The 26002-nt window shown below is 41.5% G+C and overlaps 1 protein-coding gene across 3 annotated transcripts; it reads left to right on the top strand.

Annotated features, from left to right (window-relative positions):
* The first annotated feature begins 343 nt into the window (after window positions 1-343).
* LOC148369699 (OX-2 membrane glycoprotein-like) lies at window positions 344-26002 on the top strand. Of its 3 annotated transcripts, XR_015850035.1 has the most exons (8): window positions 344-468; window positions 5732-5811; window positions 5889-6001; window positions 7309-7632; window positions 20633-20959; window positions 22276-22369; window positions 22444-22557; window positions 24553-24691. XR_015850035.1 is itself a non-coding variant. In XM_088331827.1 (7 exons), exons 3-7 carry the CDS (start codon window positions 5944-5946, stop codon window positions 24687-24689), a joined length of 1128 nt encoding a protein of 375 aa, XP_088187953.1. In that variant the 5' UTR covers window positions 344-468; window positions 5732-5811; window positions 5889-5943; the 3' UTR covers window positions 24690-26002. The 3 variants fall into 3 exon arrangements, 2 of the variants coding, with proteins under 2 accessions (XP_088187953.1, XP_088187954.1); XM_088331827.1 differs by having other exon boundaries at window positions 22276-22557; window positions 24553-26002; XM_088331828.1 differs by lacking the exons at window positions 22276-22369; window positions 22444-22557 and having other exon boundaries at window positions 24553-26002.

Here is a 26002-nt window from a genome sequence, read left to right as displayed (position 1 = left end):
ATGATGGGCTAAGATGATTTGGGACATGTGTGTGGAGACGCAACGCACTCCGCACCAGATTGTGGAAAAAAAAACCCATCTGGTCCACGTTGATGTTTCATGTAAAGCATGATCATGCTTTTCAGAAATAAGCCAGATCGCAGCATCGACCTTCACGGCGTGTGACAATACTGATACTAGATCCTTATTCACAAAAAGAAAACTAGTTTGTTCAGATCGGATAAACTACTTTCTGATGTTTTATTTTGAAGGCCCACTCGATTTGACAAGCGGAATCTTGGCTCGTTGCGTACGCAAAAACAGCCTCTAGAGGTCGCACTTTCCTTTTTGAATGCACTTTCGGGAATCTAAATTTGGGGATTGTCCTGATTCACTTGTTGCTGAAACTCTTCCAGGTAGTGGTCGCGCTTTTCGACTTCACTCTCACAATAAAAATCCTGATAATGAAATTTGAATACAACACCGTCGGTGAGTTGAGTATCATTTTATCGCCTCAATTTATGTGCTTGAGAACAATTCTTTGACTAGCTTTTGCTCTTTACTAGCTTTTTCTTTAAATCTTTACAGGGTAAATGCTAAAGGACGAGTGTAATTTACAGTTAATGTGCATTTTTACGTGTTTTGGTCTTCTGTGTTGTTTGAAATTCTCTGTCGCGACATTTCAGATCCGCAAATTTCTCTTATCTTTATTTTCCTCTAAATTCTGCAAAATGTTTAAGGGGACTTTAAATATTCACTTTAAGTGTTTGCAATAATTTAACTCTAAATAAAATGCGTTTAAATATTGTTTTGTATTGGGATTAGGTCTATAATCTATATTATTAATACAATAAAATAGATACTTTCATATGAAATGAAATGATCTGCATTTATATAGCGCTTTTCAAGTCAATGACTTCCCAAAGCGCTTTACAATGTGCTCCACATTTCCCAATAGCGGCCTTGCAGCCATGTAAGGCGCTAACCTGCTTATTGGGGGTATTAGGGGTTCAGTGTCTTACCCAAGGACACTTCGACATGTAACACGCACGAGCCGGGATTCGAACTGGGATGCCTTGATCCCAAGACGAGCGCTCTACCTCCTGAGCTACTGCATCTAGTATGTGTTTGTGAGCAATATATCTTTAAAAATTAAACTTTGTTGGTAAATTGTTAGGAAATGGCAGGGTGGAAAACACTCAAGTCAAATCATGTTTAATTGTATATACCTTAATAACAAGGAGCCTCAAAGGGCTGCACTGACCACAGATTATTGTAAACTGCAATGGATGTTGCAATAACAAATAATACATAGATATTGTCAACATAAAATATTCATTATTCGTATGCGATAGATTAGAAGTGTGTTTTATGCTTAGATTTAAATAGTTCCACTGAGGTTGCAGATCGAATTTTAGGGGAACAACTCATACACTCACTCATACTAAAGGACAATTTACACCTTCCAATCAACCTGCCATGCAAGTTTTTGCAATGTGGGAGTAAGCCAAAGTCCCTGGTGACAATGCAGTGGGAGAACATGCAAACTCCACACAGGGAGGCTGGTAACTGGAATTGAACGCGGGACCTCTGATCTTTGAGGCTGATGTGCTGAGTCAGCATCCATGCCTGCTATTTTCAGGTTTATGTTTAAAAAAAAAAGTATAACTTATACAATGAGTTTAACGCCACTTCACAATTGTGTCCCACTTGTTTTTGATTCGTAACAAAAACAAATTCTTTATGTCCGTTGCCTGAAATGTGAAAGGTTTAGAAGATCAGTGGGGCCCCTTACTGATTTCTGTGTTTCTGCTCAACCATCACTCAAAGACACTGTTTGAGAAAGCAGGCTATAATTATAAAAGTATCCATTCCTGTGCTTGACCGTTATGTATTTCTTAGTGTTAACCAAATCAGTTTTGTAATCCTCTAATATTATAAAAACATGAAATAAAATGATTTTTTTTCTTTTTGCACCAAAAATCATGACACCAGCATATTGCTGCAAACAACGAATCCCCCGGTTACGCGCCTCACCTTAAATATTTATTCCCTGTGGAGTGGACCCTCGGGATATGACATTTATTCATACCTGGCGAGTATCGCAAAAAGAAATTGACGTGTAGCGGGGAATAGAAACCTATGATAATGTGTAGCTCATGCATTCTGAAGCCCCAGTATCCCACATTTTAACATGACAATAACAAAACAAATACATAGTAAAATATACTGATGTCTCATAAACATGTATATGATTAAATAACAATAAACAGAAATGTAAAAGAAAAATGAAATATCACTGAGTTAGTCGAGTGGAGTTGCAAATGGATGCAGCGGAAGGAGACAGCTGATTTAAAATCTTCCGTTTCTGAGGCTTGTCATGTCCTTAGAAGATTATTCTTATTATTTCTAATAATAATCCTGATTGTCGATTGGGCACTAAAATGCAATTTAGTGGGGGTAGCGACCAGTGTACCATCTTTGAATTTCTTGATAATTGCTTTCTTTTTTTCCATGGTAATAATTTTATTGCTTCCCCTTTTTTGTCACTGAAAACCTGGGGACTTATAACAAATAAGTACATTGCAGAAAATACAGAATAGTGTTGACGACTTGCCAAGTCTATTTAAATTATACGAAATTCTGAACTCAATGAAGAAAAAGGCATTATAGGAGATTTTTCAGCCCAAACAATAGCTGCATTTTCATGATGCCATAAGGCAAGCCAAGAGCAAAACAATCTTTCGTATGAAGTCAACCAATAGCAGCCAGGCATCTTAGAGACGTAACTTGTCATACACAGACATTTCAAAACCTTTTTTTTGGTTGGTTTTTAGATGTTTTTGCCACATTAAATAATAGGTTGTAGGTGTTGTATACTGTATAGGAAGGCCAGGCATCTTTTTTCACCACGTAAAGTGAAAACATCGTAAGGCGGGGTCGCCATATCCCGAGGGTCTTCTACTTTAGTTCTGGTTTATCGCATTTGGGGACCAGCAACCCTTCACCCGTAATATGTTTAAATCTGGATAATAGAATTGATTTGTTTTCTTCTTTAATGTCAACGTTGTGACATATTGTATGCAAAGAGCCCGGACATGACACTCCAGGGTAAAAATGTAATAACGATTTCAAAGAGAAAAAATACTATCAGGATGAAAGGGAGAAAAAGTGTTCACAATATACAGTATTGCCAAGTTATAATAATAGTGCAATGTTTATGAATAAAAAAAAATAGTGTATTGTAACAATAAAGCAATGAAAATAAGTAAAATAACATTTAGCAGTAACACCCCCACCCAAAAAAAATCCACAAGGTATATATTTTCACAGTTTCTTGTAATAACATTTAGCAGTAACAAAAAATAAAAACCCCCTCAAAGTCACAAGATATGTTTTCACAGTTTTGTGCGCTCATTTAGGGTGGTGATGGCCCCGGGAAAGAAGCAACACAAATTTTTAACATGTACTCTGCCAGCCCTCACTCACAGTGATAGTCAACTGGGGACAATGGTTCATGGCCATATAGGTGTAGTTACATTTCGGGAAGAAAAGAAAAAAATCCGCCGCGCATAACACAAATTTACTTTCCAGGTCTTTGCTCTCTATTATGGTTGCCCGAGGATAATGGATTGTGGCCACAACCTCGCATTTCATTTCTGGCAGGTCAGAACAGCACACCTCGCGACTTTCTGCTGATACCTGCTCGCTGAATTGCGGGATAGGGGATAATATTAGATCGCTGTCGCATGAGTGCAGTTCATTTTAGGCGGAAACACAGTAACGGCAAAAAAAGAGCCGCCGGGACTCACAAAAGTGCGCACTGCTGGTCCCCGATCACTGCAATATGAGATGGGGTATAATGGATTGTAGAAAACATTTCAAACAAACTATGTCTCGAAGTATGAAGTGCAAAGTACCAGGTGTTTACAGTATATAGTGTTTCTTATTTACAAAAAAATACTTAAATCAATCAGCCCATTTTTGGGGGTGCTCAAGCTTGAGAATGTGTCCAGTGCAGCAACAGAAATACTCCACTGCCTCAAAATGGTTCAGTCTATTTGATTCCAAGCACTGCTCTCGCCCCCGTCCCCGCTTCTTTTTTGCCCGGCTTGTCTCACTTGCGGCATAAGCGGCAGAGTCTGTGGAGGCTCCGATATATTACTGTGAGATTATGTTATATAGTGGTTACATTGAACAACTATTTCACCACCAAAATATTATCAACAAATATTTGTCTTCTGTTAAAATGTATTGAATTAAATGCAACAATATTAAGGGATGGCACAGGTTGTAAGTTGAAATCCTTAAACTTTGTTTTCTTTACTGTTGTTTTTTCAAGGCCAAAAAATGCTCGAATTTTGGGTGCTCGAAAATGCTTACAATTCTTGCCATTGCCATGTTGGCAGGCTGACTTTATAGACCATGCAATATATAAAGATTTTTTTTTTAATCCCTGAAAATGCAAAACAATATAATAAAATTAAAAACATTAACTTTTCAGTGTTATAAATGCCACAGACCAGAACGGACACAGGACTCAATTACATGCGTTTCTCAGATTTTATTGAAAGAGAGTGAGAGTAAGGCTTCCTTGATTGCTTGATCTGAAGACTGGCAGAGAGCGGGATCAAGCAAGGCGGGGGTGACACTTCCGTGTTGGAAGAGGCAGGCGGGAATGGCACGTCGTTTGACCAGGGCTGGAGATCAGAGGCGATGTCGAGTTCGTAATTGTAGTCGTAGGCAGGCGGCAGGCAAAACAGACGTAGTCAGGTTCAGAAACGGGTCGAAAAAACGGGAATCAGGCAGGAAACAGGTTTTAACAGGGACAAAGTCGGACGGGAACGCTCACTGAGTGAAACATAACAGCTTGCAACGATCTGACAAAGTTTCAACTGAAGTCGGGGGCTTAAGAAGGGTCTGGCCACCAATCAGCTTGTCCGGGCTGTTGGCCCCAATCAAGCTGCCACAGGTGTTCCAAATAGGGCAATTATGACAATAAATCAATGATAAAATGCAAAAAAAAACACAATTCAATTCTATTTTAACCAATTTAGACACAGATCCTCTTAAAAACATGCAAAAAGATTAATCAAAATAAGTGAACGTAAAAGCCATCAATTTTAACAGTCCATTGAAAGATTAAATGCACTCTGCTTCAGAGCAATCAATATCATTAAAATGAGTCCATATTTGGCTCATTTTTATGCTCTCTATGCATACAGTACTTTCTTTTTTTGTCTTCTTGTTGAACTCAATTATTACCTAAGCTCTACAGATCCCGTTCTTTCTTTGTAAACCAATGTGATGTAGTCAAGCTGTGCGTGTATTGTTAAAGCAGAATGACAAAATTCACGTCAGTTTGTTGCAGCCCGTTGACACAAAAAGATCGTAGATCATAGATAGGAACAGCTCAAAAAAGCAGAAAGTATCTGCTAGCAGCAAGTTAATGAGTTTATTTTAGTCATCAAAGTCATCAAAAAAAATATTAGATCGGCGCTGGATTCCTTCCTTTGAAGGCACTGGAATAATGGAAAAATTGGCTTTGACAGTGCTTGAAAAATGCTTGAGTTTGGCCATGAAAAAGGTGAAGGAACCCCGAATAATCTGCCTAGCTCATTTAGGTGAAATTTAAAGAAAGTTTCAGCCAGCCAGACACTCTGGGTGCTCAGCACCCCCAAAACTCAAAACCTAAAAGGTTCCAGATAAAAATGAATGACTTTGCTTAACAAATGTGACTCTTTTTTCCCAGTCCCTGTTTACTGGTAATTGCTACTGTGCGTGAAGTGAAGGGTGCTCAAAAGGATCCCACAAGTAACTTTGCGGAAGGGCGTAAGTGAAAGCTGTGTTCTCGTCGCCAATAGAGGAAAAAAAGTCCGGTTAAGGTCATCTTTACCATGTTTCTTCAGATCAGTGGCAATATTTTTTTGGCTGCATATTTGGAGGAGCCGACTCTGTGAAGACATGTTTGGACTGCGTTTTATTTTGTTTCTCTGGATTGGAAGAAGAAGCGGAACACAAGGTCAGTTCCTCGGGAATGAAACGGAACGCCTAAAAAAATAAAGAGACCCGTTAAGGGTAAAGTGGGGTCAAATTTTAACATATCCTTTGACTATGACTTCCTAGTCTTTTATTGCAGATTTGTTCATTACTTTAGACAAAACATATTGGGACACTCCCCGATAACTAAATCTGAACTGAAAAACATTGAACATTTAAGAGGAAAATTACAGCTCCAGACTGCATCCATCTAAAAATTGAGGGAATAGTCGGATAAAATAAGGAATATATATATATATATATATATATATATATATATAAATAATACCATAACAGGTTTTATTTAATTTTAGATATATACTGTATAATACAGAAAAATAATATTTTAAATTAAAAATCTGTAGATTGAAGGGCAAAAATATGATCAAACAAATAAAATAATTTTCGAAATATATTGTAGAAATAAAACTTAAAAAACACGTATCTGCAAATGTAACAGGATCATTTATTTATTTAAAGAATAAGGGATATGTCCCGACCGGAGCAAGAAGTGAAACCAAATGGGTAACGTTTCACACAATGCTTTATTAAAGGATCGGGAAAGTCAGGGTGAGAGGAAAAAGACAGCTATCTTGTGCTCGCTGGACTGGAGAAGCAGGAAGCCCTCGCGGCCGGTGTCCGGTAGCCAGGACAGGAGAACGAAGTATGGTTGGGAATCGGAAGCAAGTCGGGTAGCCGGGACAGGAGAACGAAGCGTGGTCCGGGATCGGAAGTAATTCAGGTAACCGCAGATGATCGGGGAGCCAGGGACAGGGGATCGTTACAGGAAACTGGGGACGGAATCAGGCAGGATGGTGGAACACGTCGGGATCAAAATGGGAGCCAGAGTCAAAAAGTGCTCTGCCCTGCATGTGCTGAGGTTCGCTGACGGACTAACAAAGAGTGACAGAGAAGGAAGTGTTTAAATAGGGAGAGGGATAATTAAGAAACGAGTGGCAGCCGGGGCCTGAGGAGTGAGCGCAGGTGGGGGCAATTTGCGTGCAAGTGTCAGAATTGTAACAGGATAAGAACATAGCAGAATGAGGAAAATAATTACAAAAAAAATATGATTTTGCAAAACTTTCAAGATCAATACTTGCAGGTAGGTGTTAAGTAATAAAAAGCTCTTACTGACTTCCAGTTCAAGCCCGGTGCTCAGAACTCCTTCAGACTAAAATATATTGCTAAGATAAGAAATGTTTTTCGAGCATGGAGCATAGTCGACATTAGCATTTGACTTTCACATCAATCGCTGGCTTCAAAAGTTAATGTCACATTGTGATCCTTCAGGCGAGGTCTTAACTTCTGCCCATGTGAGCATCGAGGCTGGCCAACCGCTTTTTTTGGGCTGCAATATTACCACGGCAACCGGCGACAGCATCCTTCAAGTGCGATGGCTGGATGAGCATAATAAGCTCCTGCTAGCTTACCAACACAAGCGAACCGTCCATGTCAGTCACAGAGAGGCTAACTTACAACTAGCCGCATCGCAAAATGACTCCAGCTCCGTCCTCATGGAAAACGTGCAACCCGAGGACGAGGGATGCTACCGCTGCATCTTTGACATTTTTCCTACCGGCTCTCAAGAAGGTATCACGTGCGTCAGCGTCACGGGTGAGGTTTCTTTTTAGCTTGCAGAGATTTTTAGATACAGTAATCCTTCGTTTATCACGGAGTCCATGATAGGCAAAATCTATATACAATGAAATACTCAATTACACACTGAAACTAAAGAACAAACCCTTTTTACAAGCTCAAGCATTTGTTTATCTAATACAAATCTAGATAAGCCAAATAATAGTAAGCTAAGAAACTCTTTAGCCAATCAGATTGCAGAACACAACACCAATACAAATCTGTTTAGTCGTGAAACTGTGAACGGTGAGCCGCGTAAAAGCGAGGGGTTACTGTATTGGCAACATGCATAGAGGACTGACAGTGCCCAAAATGAATCACTAAATATGGAATCTATTTTAAAAAATGCAATAAATGTATACATGTACATTAAAAACGATATCCGACAGTAAAACACATAACAAAACTATGAAAAAAAAAAAAAAAAAAAAATATATATATATATATATATATATATATATATATATATATATATATATATATATGTAACCGCGTTGTACGTGTCCCACCAAAGATCCACATTCACGCTGGACTGGATGATGAGGTTTTTATTATTACAGTTTCTGCAAATGGATGAGTCACAACATTAGCTTTTTCTGCTGGGTTTGATCTCTTTGATCTCTTTGTAGTACTCTGGTTAAACTGACAACAAAGCATATCAAAGAGCTGTCTTTTCACATTACAGAAAATACATTTTAGAATATCACAATACATTTATAAATCTTTGCATTTTAACAAGATACTTTTAACAAGAGATCGTATAGTGGATTTTTAACGTTTACAATGAATTCAACATGTTTTTCTTTACTCTGAATTTTAACCAACATCATCCTTTTTTTAATGTATATGAAAAAATAGGAATAAAAACAATAATGAGTATAAAAATGGGTACAATTTACCTGCAAATGGATGAGTCACAACATTAGCTTTTTCTGCTGGGTTTGATCTCTTTGATCTCTACAAGGGGAATTAATATTTAGTAAAACAGAAACAAAACGAAAATAAATCAAAACAGCTTGACAATATCAATCACATTACTATGCATGGTGAGAGATTTGTCAGCTGGGGTTATAATGTTTAAAATTAACTTATTTTGTGGAGCACCAAAAGATATGTCTTACCTTTGTAGTACTCTGGTTAAACTGACAAAACCCCGCCTCCTGGTCACATGTTAGAAGCCAAAACCAAACCCCACCCCATACCAGCAGATGGCACTGTTGGACTCAGCATTGCAGGACATTTACCAAAAACTATACACATATTTTAGCAGGAATTTCAATAAAATAAAAGTTATTATTACACCCGTTACATACACCCCCCTGAAATTCTGCTAAATATGGGAGTGCTACACTAAAAAGAAAAAAAATCACATGCCAAAAAGGCAAATACTGATGAAAAAGAGGACACGAAAACTGGTACAGTATTACAAGGAACAAACTGAAGTGCATGTCAGTTCTAAAACTCTCCCAAAAAGGAGTGTGAAAAGAAAGGAGGCGAGCAAACTCCTAACTAAGCACAGACTCAAAGATGCCTGTTACATCTCTGAAATATCAAACATTGTTCCTGTAGTTGTAAGTGCTCACATAGGCACAATTCTTGTTTCTTACTCAAGCTTTGTTACTCAAACTGAAAGTGCATCTCTACTGAACTTAAACTAGGAACTTGCAGATATTGCGGACAGATGATTGTCACCTACCACATGGTCATTCATCTGACAAATAAGACGACTAGGAGGCCTGATGGACTGGCGGACCCTAAGACCATAACGGTTAGGTTGAGCACAAATAACCTGAGCTTGAAGGTCTGGGGCAGTCAAGTCTAAACAGTCAGTATCAGGGGAGTCTGCGTCCAGATGGTCAGTGTTCAATGGGGTCTCGTCTGGGAGACCCATACCCAAAGGGATCATGTTTTCAGAGCACTGTGATGGGCTTTCCGTATTGTCACTTGAAGTATGGTCAACATCTTGTTCGGGGATGTGCTGACTTCCTCGGCTGGATGTATCAACACTGCGAGAGTCGGACTGGGCATCAGATCTGCTGTCTAGTGAGTTATCCTCTACCTCTGGATGAACTTGCTCTTCATCTGCCTGTATCACCCAGTTTACTGTACGGACATCACTGTCTTCAACCGCGTCAGGTAAATCAGGGCATACATCACTTCCATGCATAGCAGCGTCAGACTCTGAGTGTTCAGATTCGCTGGCCAGATCATCCTCACAGGGCAAGAAGCTAACAGAGAGCAGCAAATTCCTGTGAACTACCTTCTCTTTGCCCGTCAGACAATCCTTGACTCTGTAGACATTGAGATCAGGCTTGACTGATATGACTTCATACGGGGTTGACTCCCACTTGTCTGCAACTTTGCGTTTCCCCGGGACACCTCTGTTGGCGATCAACACCCGGTCTCCCACGACGAGAGGTGATCCTTTGGCCCTACGGTTGTACAGCTTGGCATGACGAGTCTGTTCTCTGAGAGTATTCCTCTGTACAATCTGAGCAGCTTCATGTAGATCTTTCTTCAGATGGCGTACAAAGTCAGAGTAGCTGACAACAGCATCATTGGTATTAGCATGTTGAAACATGACATCGACAGGGAGACGAGGGATCCTACCAAACACTAGGTAAAACGGTGCAAACCCTGTTGTCTCATGCTCTGTGCAGTTATAGCAGAATGTGAGCTGCTGCAGCATTTGTGGCCACTTTGCTTTGGGCTGAGGGGGAAGGGTTCTGATCATATCTCCCAATGTTCGGTTGAATCGTTCTGCGATGCCATTTCCCATGGGGTGGTACGGAGTGGTATGGGATTTCTGCACCCCTGCCATCTCTAGAAGCTCTTTGATCAGTTTGCTCTCAAAATTAGCTCCCTGATCAGAGTGGATACGCCGTGGGAAACCATAGACAAGGAAGAAATCCTGCCACAGACGGCGAGCAACTTGTTTGGCGGTTTGATTTCTGCAAGGGAAGGCGTGCGCCATCTTGGAGAAATGATCAGTTACGACCAGGACATCTACAGACTTGTTCTCTTGCTCAGCAGTCCAAAAGTCTATACAGACCAACTCCATAGGCTCAGAGGTGACTATGTTCTTGAGTGGTGCACGGTTGTGTGGTTCCGGTGTTTTCCCTACTACACAGCGCTGACAGGATTTGACATAATTCACAACATCACGTTCCATGCCATTCCAGAAGAATCGTTGCCTCACCAGAGACAAAGTACGGTTCTGGCCTTGGTGACCTGCTGAGTCATGTAAACCTTGAAGGACTTTCTGTTTCAATGAATCAGGCACCACAAACTGGAAGATTTTCTTGGCCATGTGAGGATCTTTCCTTATTTTGTAGAGCATGCCATTCTGTATGGTGAGTCTGCTCCAATGCTTCAGTAGTTTCATCACACTAGGCGACTCGACAGCTCTCTCACGCCTGGTAGGTCTCTTGTGTCTATGCACAAAGTACATGGTCCTGCTTATTGTGTTGTCCTGTTCTTGTAAACCAACAAGCTGACTCTGTGGGAGTGCCGTTGACTGATCTCCCTTCCGCAGAAGATTGAAGTTGGCGTCTGTTCCCATCACTTGACCCACGCCACCAGTGGACTGAGCACTGAAGACAGCAGCAACCTCTTCTGATGTCACAGAACCATTGGAGCCTGATGGAATTGCCCTTTTTACTGACTCGTCTGATGTCCCAGCACTCTCGTCTACAACAGCGTGACAATTGTTGGATACTCTGAACACCTCTTGCACAGTACTGTTGTTCACCCTGTTGACTTGGTCCAAGAGCGAAGTATAGGGCTCGGTAACAAGGCGATGACCCACACATGACCGTACAAATGGCTCACGGCTCAGAGCGTCGGCTACGATGTTCTTTGGTCCAGGAATGTACTTCAGGTCAAAATTGTATGCAGCTAGCTTCGCTACCCACCGCTGTTCACACGCATCAAGTCTTGGTTTGGTCAAAATGTATGTAAGTGGGTTATTGTCGGTCCACGTGGTAAAGTGTCTTCCTTTCAACCAATGGCTGAATTTATCACATACCGCCCATTTCAAGGCAAGAAATTCGAGCCTGTGTGCAGGGTAGTTGAGCTGGGAGCGAGAGAGCGTCTTACTTGCAAAGGCGACTGGTCTGGCTACTTTTCCACCAGGTGGCAGCTGTGACAGGACTGCTCCAATCCCATCAAAGGATGCGTCGACAGCCAGAATAAACGGCGCATCAAAATCTGGGTGGGCCAGAGTGACACCTGTCACAAGGTCGTGCTTCAGTGTTTCAAAGGCGTTCTGGCATGCATCGGACCAATCTGCAGGCGTCAGCTTCACTTGACCTTTCTTGCGGGCTCTCTTGCGCTTATGCTTGTCACCAGATTCAGATGTGAGCCTGAACAGAGGTTTTGCCTTCGCAGAACATGCTTCAATGAAGCTTTGGAAATACATCACCATGCCTAGAAAAGATCTGATTTTACTAGGGCATGGCGTCTTGCCATCCGACTCCATTAGATCAGTGACTTGTACGTCATTTATCGCTCTCACTTTCTCGGGGTCAGTCCGAATTCCATCCTCACTGATGACATGCCCAAGAAATTTCACAGTCCGTCTGAGGAAAAAACACTTTTTGGGTGCGAGCTTGAGGTTGTGTTCCTTAAGGCGAGTAAACACCATCTGCAGGCGTTGGAGTGCAACTTCCTCTGTGGGGGCAAACACCATCAGATCGTCGAGGTAACATAATAGGCTCATGAAATTCTGATCACCAAATATTGACATCATCATCCTCATAAATGTTGCTGGGCTGTTGCAAAGTCCCTGAGGGAGCCGGTTGTACTCGTGAAGGCCGAATGGTGAGGAGAATGCCGTGTACTTTTTGTCGTCAGGGTGCAAGGGGACATTGTAGTAGCCTGACGTCAGATCCATTGTGGAGAAAAAGGCATTTCCCCCAAGTGCGGCCAAAGCATCAGCTTGATGCGGTAGTGGGTAGGCATCCTTTATGGTTCTTGCATTAAGCCTTCTGAAATCAGTACATACCCTTAGTTCTCCATTCCGCTTCCATATGAGAACAAGCGCAGATGCATAGTCGCTAGTCGACTTCTGAATAATTCCTTTCTCTTCCATCTCGTTCAGAGTCGTCCTCAGTTTTTCATACTGACTTGGTGGTATACGTCTGTAGGGTAGACGGAACGGCTTATCATCAACAAGGTGGATACGATGTACAAACTCTTTGGCCTCTCCACAGTCCATCTTATGGCGAGAAAAGATTGACTCGAATTGTTCGATGATATGAAGGAGCTTGTCTTTACACTGCAGCGAAACCTCACATGACTTCAGGTCAATGTCTTGCAGTCCCAGAGCTTCCAATGCACGCATCATGTCCTCTTCTGACCTGGGTCGGACCTCTTTGCTCTGTACACTCTGCACGTTGCACTTGACCTCCTCTGCATTGGGCAGGTCTTCCGCTGCGATACAAGGAGACACATCTGCAATTTTCCTGTTTCTTCTCAGCACCACAACTCTGTCCGTGGGATTAAAGACTTTAACAGGCACCCATCCATCTCCCCAGAGTGGAGTAACAACTCGTCCGACAAGGACTTGTCTGGGCGCAGCCTTTGATTGGGTTGGCTCAACGACCACTGTGCTGCCCACAGACGTCCCGGCCAACTCAGATAACTTGCCCCAAATAACGTACTCGGTCCGTGGATTCAGCGTCACGCAACTCTTGATTTTTACTGTCCCTACTTTGTCTGGAATGCAGTCACCTCTCCATCTCTCTGTGTTAGAAAGCATTGACAGGAATTGACTGTGGTTATCGGACAGACCGTTGTCAGGAGTGGAAACTAATCTCCAGTAGCCATCAGTACTTTTCAATTGAGTCAAAATATATTTGATGGCATTGCTGCCAAGGATCATCTGTTCGGTCTGGCCTGGCACAACCATTACTGGTATTATCATTTGGCACCCGTAAACTGTGACGTGAATGTCGTACATATCTCTGGGAGAAACTTGGTGTCCACCGCAGCCTACAATGACATAATCATCGGCCGTGTAACTCATCATATCAGGGAATTGCTGCAGGAGGGACTTAGCCGTGTCCTCACTTACTGTACAAGCCATCGACCCGCTGTCCAACAGCGCTCTGAAAGTGGGGCCTTCTTGCACAAGTACAGGTGTGTAAAACAGTTCGTCAGTCTCCGCTATTCTCTGAAACCCCTGAAAGATCAGCTTCTTCGATGGAGGTATCTTGTTGCTATACAACTCATAAATTGATTTATTGTCTTGCATGTCAGGCTTCACATTAGTGGTGGGAGGTTTACTCAGTTGATCTGCACTGTTCTCCCCTAAGCGCAGATCAGTTAGTTTCCCTGAGGCAGCGGGACAACTTTCGTCACTGGACAATCACGTCGAGAATGCCCTGGGGCATGGCAGTGAAAGCAAAGGTTTTTGTCTCGGCAATGAGAGAGAGCACTGTGTTCGACTTCTTTGCAAATGATACATGGCTTGGCAGTGAAACCATTTATTCTGGCTCCAGGTCGCCTGGTTGGAGCTCCCCCTCTCTCTTGAAACTGGTTCGAAGTAACACGTATCAGAACTTTCTCCAACATACTAATAACGTCCGTTAGAGAGACATACTGTGGGCTCGAAGTCTGAGGTGGCTCGTGCACGAGGGTTGGACCATGGTTCACCTCAGCTTTGTGTACGGCAATTTCCGCTCTATTCGCAGGTTGTTGTAGGGAATCTGCTTTGTAGCTCTTCTCAGCGTGGTATTCATTCAGCACCTCTAGTACCTCACATGCTGACCACTTTTCGATGGTTTTTGATCTGTAAGTGAGTGCCAGTTCCTTGCATGGGCAGTTCCGAATAAACATGCGAGTAACCTCTATTTCAGGGTTGTCAAATGTTTTGCCCTGCTCACTCAAGCACTCAGAGGAAAGGTCAGCTGCTCTGTTTAGTCTCAGCCAGTAGTCATAGGGGTCTTCCTGGTCTTTGGGCAAAGTTGAATAAAAGTCAGCTAAAGGGACAGCAGAGTACTTGGTACAGCTAAAGTATTTCCTGAGAAGACTATAAATCATGTCAGGGCGGGTATAGACGTCTATATTACTGTTTCTAATGCTAAACCTAACTACATCTTTAGCTTTTCCTCTCAAATGTATAAGGATTTCCTCTGCTTGCTCTTCAAGTCTCACATCACTCCTTTTTATAAATGTCCTCATTAGATCTTCCCACTCATGTATTGTTATTGAGTCTGAGCCATCCCCAATAAATGACGGCGGTTCCTTAACCTTTCTCTGCGTTACCACCTGACTCAATCTGTTTGCTTCATCTTGTGTGGCAGCAGCGTTAGGTGCTACTATATTACGTGACTGTATATTTGTGAATATGCTATCAGCCAATTTATGTCCTATCTCCTGAATAATATTTGTCATCTGATCAGCTACACCCTCAGAAACGTCACTTGTGCTCTGAGTAAACATGTTTCAAAGATGTAAATAAGTCAAAATCGCCTGCGTAACACGTCACTGTATAGCAGTTTTAAATACTGTGAGCTGATGGCTTTATGAAATGATGTGGCAGGTAGGACAGTCCTCGGTTCGGAGAGCTTGATAGAAGTCACGGGTCACGGCACCAATGTAACCGCGTTGTACGTGTCCCACCAAAGATCCACATTCACGCTGGACTGGATGATGAGGTTTTTATTATTACAGTTTCTGCAAATGGATGAGTCACAACATTAGCTTTTTCTGCTGGGTTTGATCTCTTTGATCTCTTTGTAGTACTCTGGTTAAACTGACAACAAAGCATATCAAAGAGCTGTCTTTTCACATTACAGAAAATACATTTTAGAATATCACAATACATTTATAAATCTTTGCATTTTAACAAGATACTTTTAACAAGAGATCGTATAGTGGATTTTTAACGTTTACAATGAATTCAACATGTTTTTCTTTACTCTGAATTTTAACCAACATCATCCTTTTTTTAATGTATATGAAAAAATAGGAATAAAAACAATAATGAGTATAAAAATGGGTACAATTTACCTGCAAATGGATGAGTCACAACATTAGCTTTTTCTGCTGGGTTTGATCTCTTTGATCTCTACAAGGGGAATTAATATTTAGTAAAACAGAAACAAAACGAAAATAAATCAAAACAGCTTGACAATATCAATCACATTACTATGCATGGTGAGAGATTTGTCAGCTGGGGTTATAATGTTTAAAATTAACTTATTTTGTGGAGCACCAAAAGATATGTCTTACCTTTGTAGTACTCTGGTTAAACTGACAAAACCCCGCCTCCTGGTCACATGTTAGAAGCCAAAACCAAACCCCACCCCATACCAGCAGATGGCACTGTTGGACTCAGCATTGCAGGACATTTACCAAAAACTATACACATATTTTAGCAGGAATTTCAATAAAATAAAAGTTATTATTACACCCGTTACATATATATATATATATAGGGGGAGCACGGCAGCGCAGTGGTTAGCACGTGTGCGGCACAGTTCTAAGGTCTTGGAACCTCCTGTGTGGGTTCGAAACCAGCTACCGGACTTCCTGTGCGGAGTTTGTATGCTCTCCCCGTGCTTGCGTGGGTTTCCTCCCGGCACTCCAGTTTCCTCCCACATTCCAAAGACATGCATTTCAGGTGGATTGGCCGGTCCACATTGTTCCTAGGTGTTAATGAGCGAGCGAGTTGTCTGTCCCCGTGTGCCCTGTGATTGGCTGGCAACCAGTTTAGGGTGTCCCCTGCCCACTGCCCGATGATTGCTGGGATGGGCTACAGCACCCCCGCGACCCTAATGAGGATAAGCGGTGCAGCTGATGAGATGAGATGAGATGTTAGTAAAGGTGAAAATAAAAACAACTAAACCAAATATGTTTAAAAAATTGTGAAAAAATAATAAATAAATAGAATATCTAAAATTGGTCCAATTTTTTTCTTTCTTTTTTTATTAAAATAAGAACATTCATACTTAAACAAGCAAAATCATCCTGTCTAGCTTTAGATGCATTATTTTATTGTGGGTAGGGAAAATTTTTCAAAACGGGCAAATTGATCTACTGTCTGCTACATGTAATTTTCCTTATTTCAAGGACGATTTTTCTTCTTCATTAATATTAATTAAATGTATACTGTAATACAGTTATGTAATTGAGGGCTACTTCACGCTTATACTTTGGGTCCTTAGTGCATCTCGGTTTGAAAATTATTCCCTGATTCTTTATCGGCAATTGCATGTAGATTTATGCAAGGGCAGGCAGAGTACATTTTTTGTTGGGTCTGGAGGATTTTTTTCTGTTCTGTCCATCAAAAATTGAACTGCACTCGTTCAGCCACGATCTATTATCCCGTCTTGCTGCAAGTGGGGACTGGCAGAAGACACTATTGCCAGGTGGCCAGCAACTCTGGCTCGCCTAAAATGAAATAAAAGGTTTTGGTTAAGATCCATTAACCTGATTAACTATTGCTGAGAGCAGGGGCCATTTTTTCCATTTTCCTTTGTGACTATTGTTTTGGGATGTGGAGGCTACTCGGCGTAAATTTGCATACCACGGGCGGTTCTATTCCCCCTTAGGGGCCGGTCACACAGACATTTGAGGCTGAATCACGGCCAGAAATTTCTGCCTGTGAGGCGGACGCTATTGGACGCTTTGAGATCGCCATACAGACGAGATACAGCATTGCTCGAGACGTCAAGGGGGCGAACATTGATCCTCGTCAGCGTAGTGACCTCGTCTTAATCCATTTTTATTTCTTGACATTTCTTTTCAAGATAATAAAATAAAAATGATGCCATAGCTTGAAATCTTGATCTTCACGGGACTGTGTCTTGAGCGGTTATGATTTCTACAGCCCGGTGTTATCCGAGAAATGCATCCCTGCCGAGATCTGCATGCCCTCGCTACTACAACCACTTTTACCTCGTTTTATCTCACTTTTAGGGAATGTAATGGCGAACATATAACCAAAACCACTTTGTCTTGCATTTGTTGGGAATGTAATACAACTTAAACCATTCCGTCTTTGTTTTTGTTGTGAACGTAATCAAACGGTAATGCACACAGTATATAAAATCCTCCCCCCCTCGCGTGAACGCGCATTCTGCTGCGCTTCCAACAAAAGCGATCGTATTCTATATAAAACGCTTATTAAAACAATAAAGCGAGCTAATTATAACAATTGGGAGATCGTAGTCTATATAACGCGTTTATTTAAACAATAAAGTGTGATCGTATTCTACAAAATGCGTTTGTTAACGCGGATGAAAAAGTCACCAACTTCAATGCACGCTTCCAACAAAAGCGATCGCAGCAGAATGCGCGTTCACGCGAGGGGTTGGGGGGGTGGCGGTGTTGCGTAGGAGTCGGATTTGGGCACAACACCGGTCGGGAGCTTTTATACCCGTGGTCCACAGGAGAAAATGACGCGGAAATGACGCGATGAGGAAGCGGAACAGTCGCCGGCGTCTGTTTTGCGGGCATACCACCAATGAACAGCGGTTTGGCCAATTTTGCGCATTTTCCATCGCGGGCAACCACGGGCAAAAAAAACCCGCAAAATTTTAGCCATGATTCAGCCGCAAACGGCTGTGTGACCGGCCCCTTAACAGCGATAAATGAGGAATTACAGTATATTATGGTATGTTTTGTTTGTTTATTTATCATTTTTGCATTTGTTATTTTATTTTTATTTTTTGTGGCTTTTTATCCAGGCACCGCACAAAAACAACAATGTGAACCAATAATTATAGATATTTGCACAAAAACAGCTGTACAATACAATTATATAATACATAAACATAGACTCAAAGAGAGTAGGCCGAAGCAGAAGATTTTACTGCTTATGCATATCCCATTTGTATTCAAATGAAAACAAGAAAACAAAACCTTACCCCACAAAAAAGGCGTTTCAGAAATGGAATTAGGCGTAAGTTATGTGTGAATGTTGAGAAGAGTAAGGTGAAGTGTTCACTTGATGGAGTGGGCATGTCGTTAGAAATAAGGTTGCATGGACAGGTGCTGGAAGAAGTTGAAGGCTTTAGGTACTTGTGTTGTGATGTGGCTGCAGTTGGTGGAATGGACTCTGAGGTATTGCACAGAGTGAATCGAGGAAGCAAGGTTTTCGGTGCTCTGAGGAGAGTGATGAGCATCAAGAGTATGAGTATGGATGTTAAGAGGGGACTGTATGAGAGTGTGATTGTGCCGACTGTGTTGTATGATGCAGAAAATTGGAGCCTCAACGCAGATTTGAGAAGGAAATTAAATGTTTTTGTGATGAAGTGTTTGAGGAGTATGTTAGGGGTGACAAGATTGGATGGATTGAGAAATGAAATTTTGAGAGACAGAACTGGAGTAGTAGTGGAACTGCGCAAGCGTATGGATAAGAGAGTACTCGGTTGGTCTGGACACATGGAGAGGATGGATGAGGAGCGAATGTTGAAGAGGATCTACAGAAGAGAAGTAAATGGAAGGAGACCAAGAGGAAGGCCGTGATTGACGTAGATGAATGGTGTTATGAGTGCACTGCAGGAAAGAGGTCTAAGTCTAGTGGAAGCTAGAGCTCTTGTTGGTGATAGGAATGAGTGGAGAGGTGTCGTAAAAGGAAAGGGGGATGTTTGGACACGTTCTAAGGGATGGGTAGGGCACCTGTATGATGCGGCAGGGGTAAACCAGTGAAAGCTGTCGGGCCCTACTGTTGAACAAAAGAGTGTGGTGTGTCACCCTGACCCGAGTGACATGGCTGCTTTCTTGTGTCCCGTTTCATCTGGAGGGACAAAAGCATGACCAACTTGGGTGCCGAGGGGCCTAACTTGTTTGGGTGTTTGGTCATTTGGGTTGGCCATGGTCCAAAAATGTTTGTGTGTGTTCTTTGCTATTATTTCTTTTTTTTTTTTGTTATTGTATGTGTTTGTCTTGCTGTCGGTCACCACTCTTAAGGGATATGACCAAGGTAGATAGATAGATAGATAGATAGATAGATAGATAGATAGATAGATAGATAGATAGATAGATAGATAGATAGATAGATAGATAGATAGATAGATAGATAGATAGATAGATAGATAGATAGATAGATAGATAGATAGATAGATAGATAGATAGATAGATAGATAGATAGATAGATAGATAGATAGATAGATAGATAGATAGATAGATAGATAGATAGATAGATAGATAGATAGATAGAAATGCAATATTGCTGCTAGAGACTCCTAACACATTTAATACTCGACGAAACCTTTGATATGAATCCTCTATATCATATATTTCTAAAATACTTTATTAAATCTAAGGACATAGTTTTAAAGTCATAATGCAAATCATGGCACAATGGCTTCTCAATGTTGTACGATAATATCGGATTTTGAAGTTATTGTTTGCTCTAAAGAAAGACAACAGTTGAATGTGAATTTTTGGTCTTCAACGTAATAGCGGCTTCAAATCATAATTACATTTTATGAATATGATAAATGCATTTCCACAACAAAATTAAACACTGCAGCGAGAGAGGAACCTTGCCCGAAGCCTGATCCAAAGATTGACATTTTAGGCCCGGGCCAGGTTAGGGTTTGAGCTTTAGATCTTACCTCTAAGTAAAACTGATTAAAACAGAGCGCCACTCGCTTCAATCACAGTCAGGATAGGAAGATGTAAAAAAAAACACATTATCTTGTAGTTTGACCAGAGTTTCTTTATATTATTCACATATGTTTTCACTCTCAGGCCATTCTTCAGCCATGTCGAACAAGTTGGCCTTTAATACCCTCTTTGTCCGCTCCACAAAGAGCGTTTGTACTTTTTTGGCGACTTGAGAATCTGTCAAGACAGAACGATTTTTTCAGATAACAAGAGTTAAATCCCCCATACCCTTCCTGCTACCATTCCGTGGCCTCCTCCTTGTTCAAGTGTGTCCTGAGGCCACATCCCTGTCATGTAAACCTTTTACTGCACATTTTATGCATACAAGACCACTCCCACATTCTCCATGTGCTAGCCAGGGTACATCAAGACGGCAACAAGTTGGCGCTGAGCGGCAAGCCCACCAACCTGTCATGCTGGTACAGCATACCCGCAAGGGTGCTTCAAGTGCTATGGAAGAAGGAGACCCCGCAGGGACACGACATCACCGTGGCGTCTTACTCTCAAAGTCGTTACAACGTAGATGAGGCGCTGAAGAGTCGCCTGAGCCTCAGCGAAAGCCTCGGCCACACCTGTCTGCTTTTTCGGACGGTCACAGTGGAAGACGACGCTTGCTACACTTGCGAGTTTCACACTTTCCCAGAGGGCACCAGGAGGGGCACCATTTGCCTTTCAGTTATGGGTGAGTTGGGCTAAAAGTACGCAATCACGTCTTTTAAATCTTAACTAGGAAATACAGTAGTCCATTACAGTAGACTCTCGGGATTCAACATGAATCCCTTCTGAGGTGGGAATTGTGAAGTGAAAATGCCATAAAGCGGAGGATAGAAATCTATGATAATTAGCTAATGCCTTCCAAACACCCTGGTAGTCCAAGTAAAACATTAAAATAACAATATAGTACAGGATCGTCAAACTCATTATAGCTAGGGGGCCATATGGTAGAAAAAACATTTTAGTAAATGAATAGCGTGCAATGTATTTCTCCCAGTCTCTAACTCTTTCTCTTCCATTCTCTCTCCCTGTTTCTAATCCATGTCTGTCTCTCTTTCTCTCTGTATCTCTCTCTCTTTCTTTCTCTGCCCTTTCCTATGTCTCTCTGTCCCCCTTTCTCTTTCCATTTACTTTATCTCATGCATCGCCATGAGCGACCAACCACGTAAACTGACTTTCAAATACTGTGTTTCTTGATGAAACTCGCCTTTTGCTGCATTTGGCTGCATTTGCAAGTGAATTGTTCCCAATTTCGAGCCCTGCCTAACTAATTCAACGATATATATATATATATATATATATATATATATATATATATATATATATATATATATATAATTCTCTATAAATGAAAGCATTCTGTTCACCTTGTTTTTGGGCCCAGTTTAATTGTTGAAATTCTCCCAGGATGGTGTCCAGAAGAAAAAAACGTAACAAGCATAAGACCACAGGGTCACACCACCAATTAATTGTAAGGTTTGGCCTGAACATTAGCCTGGTTCTTTTATGTTAAATGCTCGCTATACTAGAAATAAGAACCAGCGGCCTGCATATTCTCGAAGTATTAGATGGATACACAGCTGTAGAGCCTTTTTCAGCATGACGCGAAAGAAGTCTGTCCTATCTAAAATAGTGCCTAGTCTTATACTGTGATCCTGCGCTTATCACGGTGAAATGGAACCAGAGTTTAGCAAGTTCTCCACATCGGTTAAAATACAGCTGTCCCAAATGTAAAGTTTCCCACAAGTTGTAGCTGCAGGTCATCGGATTAATGGATAATAAATCTGATGTTGGTGAGATACAGGCTCGGCAGGGGTAGCTTAAGAGAGTTGTTAGCTTAGCCGTAGCAGTAGGCTGGACCTGCAGCCTTGCTATTAGCTATCACAGTCGTGTCACGCGTACCTAGCACACAAAGTCCTCCCTAACCTGCTCAAGAATTTGACGTGTGCTTTCTCAGAACACAATCCAGCTACCGATGTTAACGTCACCAACTTTCCTCTCCAGTTTTACCCGAGGTAAAAGTTACGTACGCGACCTCGTCTCTGGGTGTTTCCAAGGCCAACTGCACATCTAGATCGCGGCCCCCGGCAGAGATCAAGTGGGACACCGGCGTCAAAAACCAAAGTCTCAACGGCTCTATAGTTTCTTTTCATTCTGACGGCCTCACAACAGTGACGAGTATGCTACTCGTCCCATCAGAGAAGCTACGTGATTGGCCTGTCCGATGCGTCGTACACCATCAGGGACTGGAAGAACCCATCTTTGTTTCCCTCTATAACACATCCGGTGAGCTCTTTGGGCCCTTTGTGTTGGAATTTGCTTAATTCATTCAATGCCAGATATTTCTCATAAATGGGAAGAGCCTGTGCCAGCCAATTTTTGCCATTTTGACTTATGGCCTACAGAAAATGTAGTCTGTAGCTATATTGGCATAAACATTTCAGAAGAAAGCTTAAACCCTCATTAGAAAAACATTATGTTTCTAGATTTTACTATTTACTAAACAACAGTTGAACATTGCTTACTTTCTTGAAAAAACTTGTTTCCCCTAAAATATCTGAGAAAAACTGATTTAGTGAAAGGTTGCATTTCAAGCAGAACTTTCACTTCAGTGCTTTTTGTTTTTTTTGCATTTTTGATACCTCCCATATCTAAACAATGTTTTCGATAAACAGAAGGGAACTTTGCTTGCAAATTTTTTTTTTTCATGAATACTAAACTGATGCATGAACTGTGCAAGAACTTCACAGCGTCCGATGTTTCTAGTGACGCGATCACACTAGTTCATATTATATTTTGAAAAGAATTGGCTCTGTTGAGGAGTTAACTGCCTATTACTATTTGTCTGTATTTCACAACTCTCATAACACTGTTTTACTATGCCTACTTGCCATATGGGGCTGCCTACACACACTCATTCGCCTGAAAAAGGAAGCAATTGTCACGAGACCGGACCAGAACGGAGGCAGGAGGCAGGAAGGGAGAACTCATTCGCGTTAACGATCCGATACTTTTATTAAGGAAATAAAAGTCGTCCAACACTCAGGGACATAACAAAACAAAAACACGCTTACAGGCAAACAGGAACTAAGACTAGGGATACTCACAAAACAGGTTTTAACTCAAAACATGCACAGGTTTCCTCCGAATCAAACAAAACAGGACAGAGCAGAACAGAACAGAAAATGCAATGAACCAGCAACCCACAATACACACAACCCACCCTTAAGAAGCCCACACGCAAATTAGACGATCTGCTGCAGCCGGTGCCCAGGGGGGCGGGGCCAGCCGGTCGCCACGGCGACCATGCTGGACATGACAGCAATACTAGCAAGTGGGGGCCTCCTTGATGTGTGGACAAATATCTGATTAAAGCCACTCCAGCCATCTAATGTTGATTTATCTTACTTAAATCATCCCCAAAAACTTGATTGTCACGCATAAGCAGCACCAAACGCTTTACTTTTACTTTTTTTTAAACAAAAAAAAACGTATTTCTAAGCTTTGGCACACAGAGACAATGCTTCTGAAAACATATTTACACCTTATGACATTGTTCTTTTCTCATTCTTACTCTCAAAAACTATACAAATGATCAAATGGGCATGTTCATACATGTATCTAAGAGACATGACTCATATGCACTAACACCAGGATTTAGGGCACAGGTGTCAAACAGGCAGCCCGCGGGCCAGATCAGGTCCGCTCAGGGATTGAATCCGGCCCGTGAGACAACACTCAGAGAAGCGCAAGAGAAAAAACAGCTGCAGGTTGAAATATGTCAACTTGATGTTGCCAAAGCCAGGTGCCTCTCGCAATCACACTGTACTTGTATTAATTTCTCTCTCTCTCTCTCTCTCTCTCTCTCTCTCTCTCTCTCTCTCTCTCTCTCTCTCTCTCTCTCTCTCTCTCTCTCTTTTTTTTTTTCTTTCATGGTACCGCTCTTTCTCCTTTCCCCTCCCTCTATCTTTTATTTCTCTATCTTTCTTTTCTTTCTCTTTAATCTACTAGTCCGGCCCCCGACAGAATGTTTGTTCTATCGTGTGGCCCCCCCAGTTAAAATGATTTCGACTCCCCTGATTTAGTGCATGCGAAATAATTTTGTTTTGATGTCATAATGTGGGGGGGGGGGTGGGGTACTGTAAAAAAGGTCTAAAAGACATCCTTTTCTTCACCGTATTGTGGAAACTTCATATTATGGGGTCTATTCTATTCTACAGATTTTCCTTTTTTTAAATGTGTTGTAATCAAGTCTTGTTCTGATGTTTTTCTCTGCTGCAGCGAACCTCATCGCGCTCATCGTCAGTTTGCTGTGCAGTCTGGTGGCAGGCCTGATCCTGGCCTGTTTGTGTGTTTATCTTCGCGGTAAGTCTTCCACTTACAAAATGGCCACAACCTCTGCAAGGAGAGGAACATAGACTGAGAAAAAAAAACTTCCAACGAGGATATTGTTTTAGTGAGGTTGCAAAGGTTATCAAAAGTACTTTCCACACAGAGGGCAAGCAAAGATTTGGTTCTGTTTATGTCTTTTATATCTGCAAAGTGTGATGTGTTTTTTTTTTTGTAGGACCAGTTTCTGTTTGTCTTAAAATATTATAACGAATCCTGTACTGAAACATCTTTAAAGGGCCAGTGTGTATTATTTGACCACTAAATGTTTATGTATGGTGTAAAGCAGGGCTCTCCATTCTTTCTGAAGCTACTGATTAGCTCAAAGGGCTACCGGTATGATATGCATTTCTAAAATAACATGTTATTGCTATGTTGTTACAATGTTGTATTTGTTAGAAGTTAAAATAGCCTCAAGTCAAGTCAAGTCATTTTTATTTGTCTAGCCCTTAATCACAAAGAGTCTCAAAGGGCTGCACAGGTTATTGTACGGACTACTATTTCAGACTATTATTACACCATCCCCTGATCTGGAACCAACATGAGGGCAAGGAAAACTCAGAAACCTCAACATGAGGAAAATGAAGAAACCTTGAGAAGGGACCGCGCATGTGGTATCCCCCTTTCAGGATTACCAGACAGCAAAGGATGTTGCAATTACAAATAATATATTGTCCACAAAAAGTAAAGGTTATTCATGTGCTATAGAGTAGAAGTGCGTTTTAAGCTTAGATTTAGACATTTCCACTGAGGTTGCAGATCGGATCTCAGGGGGATGAGCATTCCACATCACCGGTGCCCGCATGGAGAACGCTCTCGAACCTGTGGAACACCTCAGTCAACAACGAAACAATATGCTAGTTAGAAATCAATTATCTAGAATATCACGATGACCCATGATATATTTGTTTCTGCGGGCACCACGTTGAAGACCCCTGTTATATATTGACCATGTTTGTTGTGATTGTGAAATGTGTTTTTGTGATGTGGTTACATAAATACTGCCTCATATTGAGGCTACACTTTAAGCAAGTCCCTCCTGTTAGATAAAAGTGTTATGAAGGGTTTCCTCCAGAAAAATCGACCATTGATATTCGGCGACATCGGCAAAGATTTTTGAACAAGAGGTGGGTGTGATTGAAATGTTCTACATTCTATTTGATAGTTTATACTCTTATTTTTTGTTTGGTCGAAACAATACGGGGGTTGGTCGGCTGTTTTATGTACAGTCGTTTTTGTTTTGAGATACTCCCTCGTTTATCGCTGTTAATGGAGACCAGGACCCCCTGCGATACTCAAGAACCTGCAAACTATCGAACTTTAAAACTATAAAAATAGTAAC

The sequence above is a fragment of the Urocampus carinirostris genome, chromosome 3 (assembly GCF_059441175.1).
Source record: "Urocampus carinirostris isolate Australia breed hairy pipefish chromosome 3, RoL_Ucar_1.0, whole genome shotgun sequence".
Taxonomy (NCBI): Eukaryota; Metazoa; Chordata; class Actinopteri; order Syngnathiformes; family Syngnathidae; genus Urocampus; species Urocampus carinirostris.
This window is presented reverse-complemented; position numbering and strand designations above follow the sequence as displayed.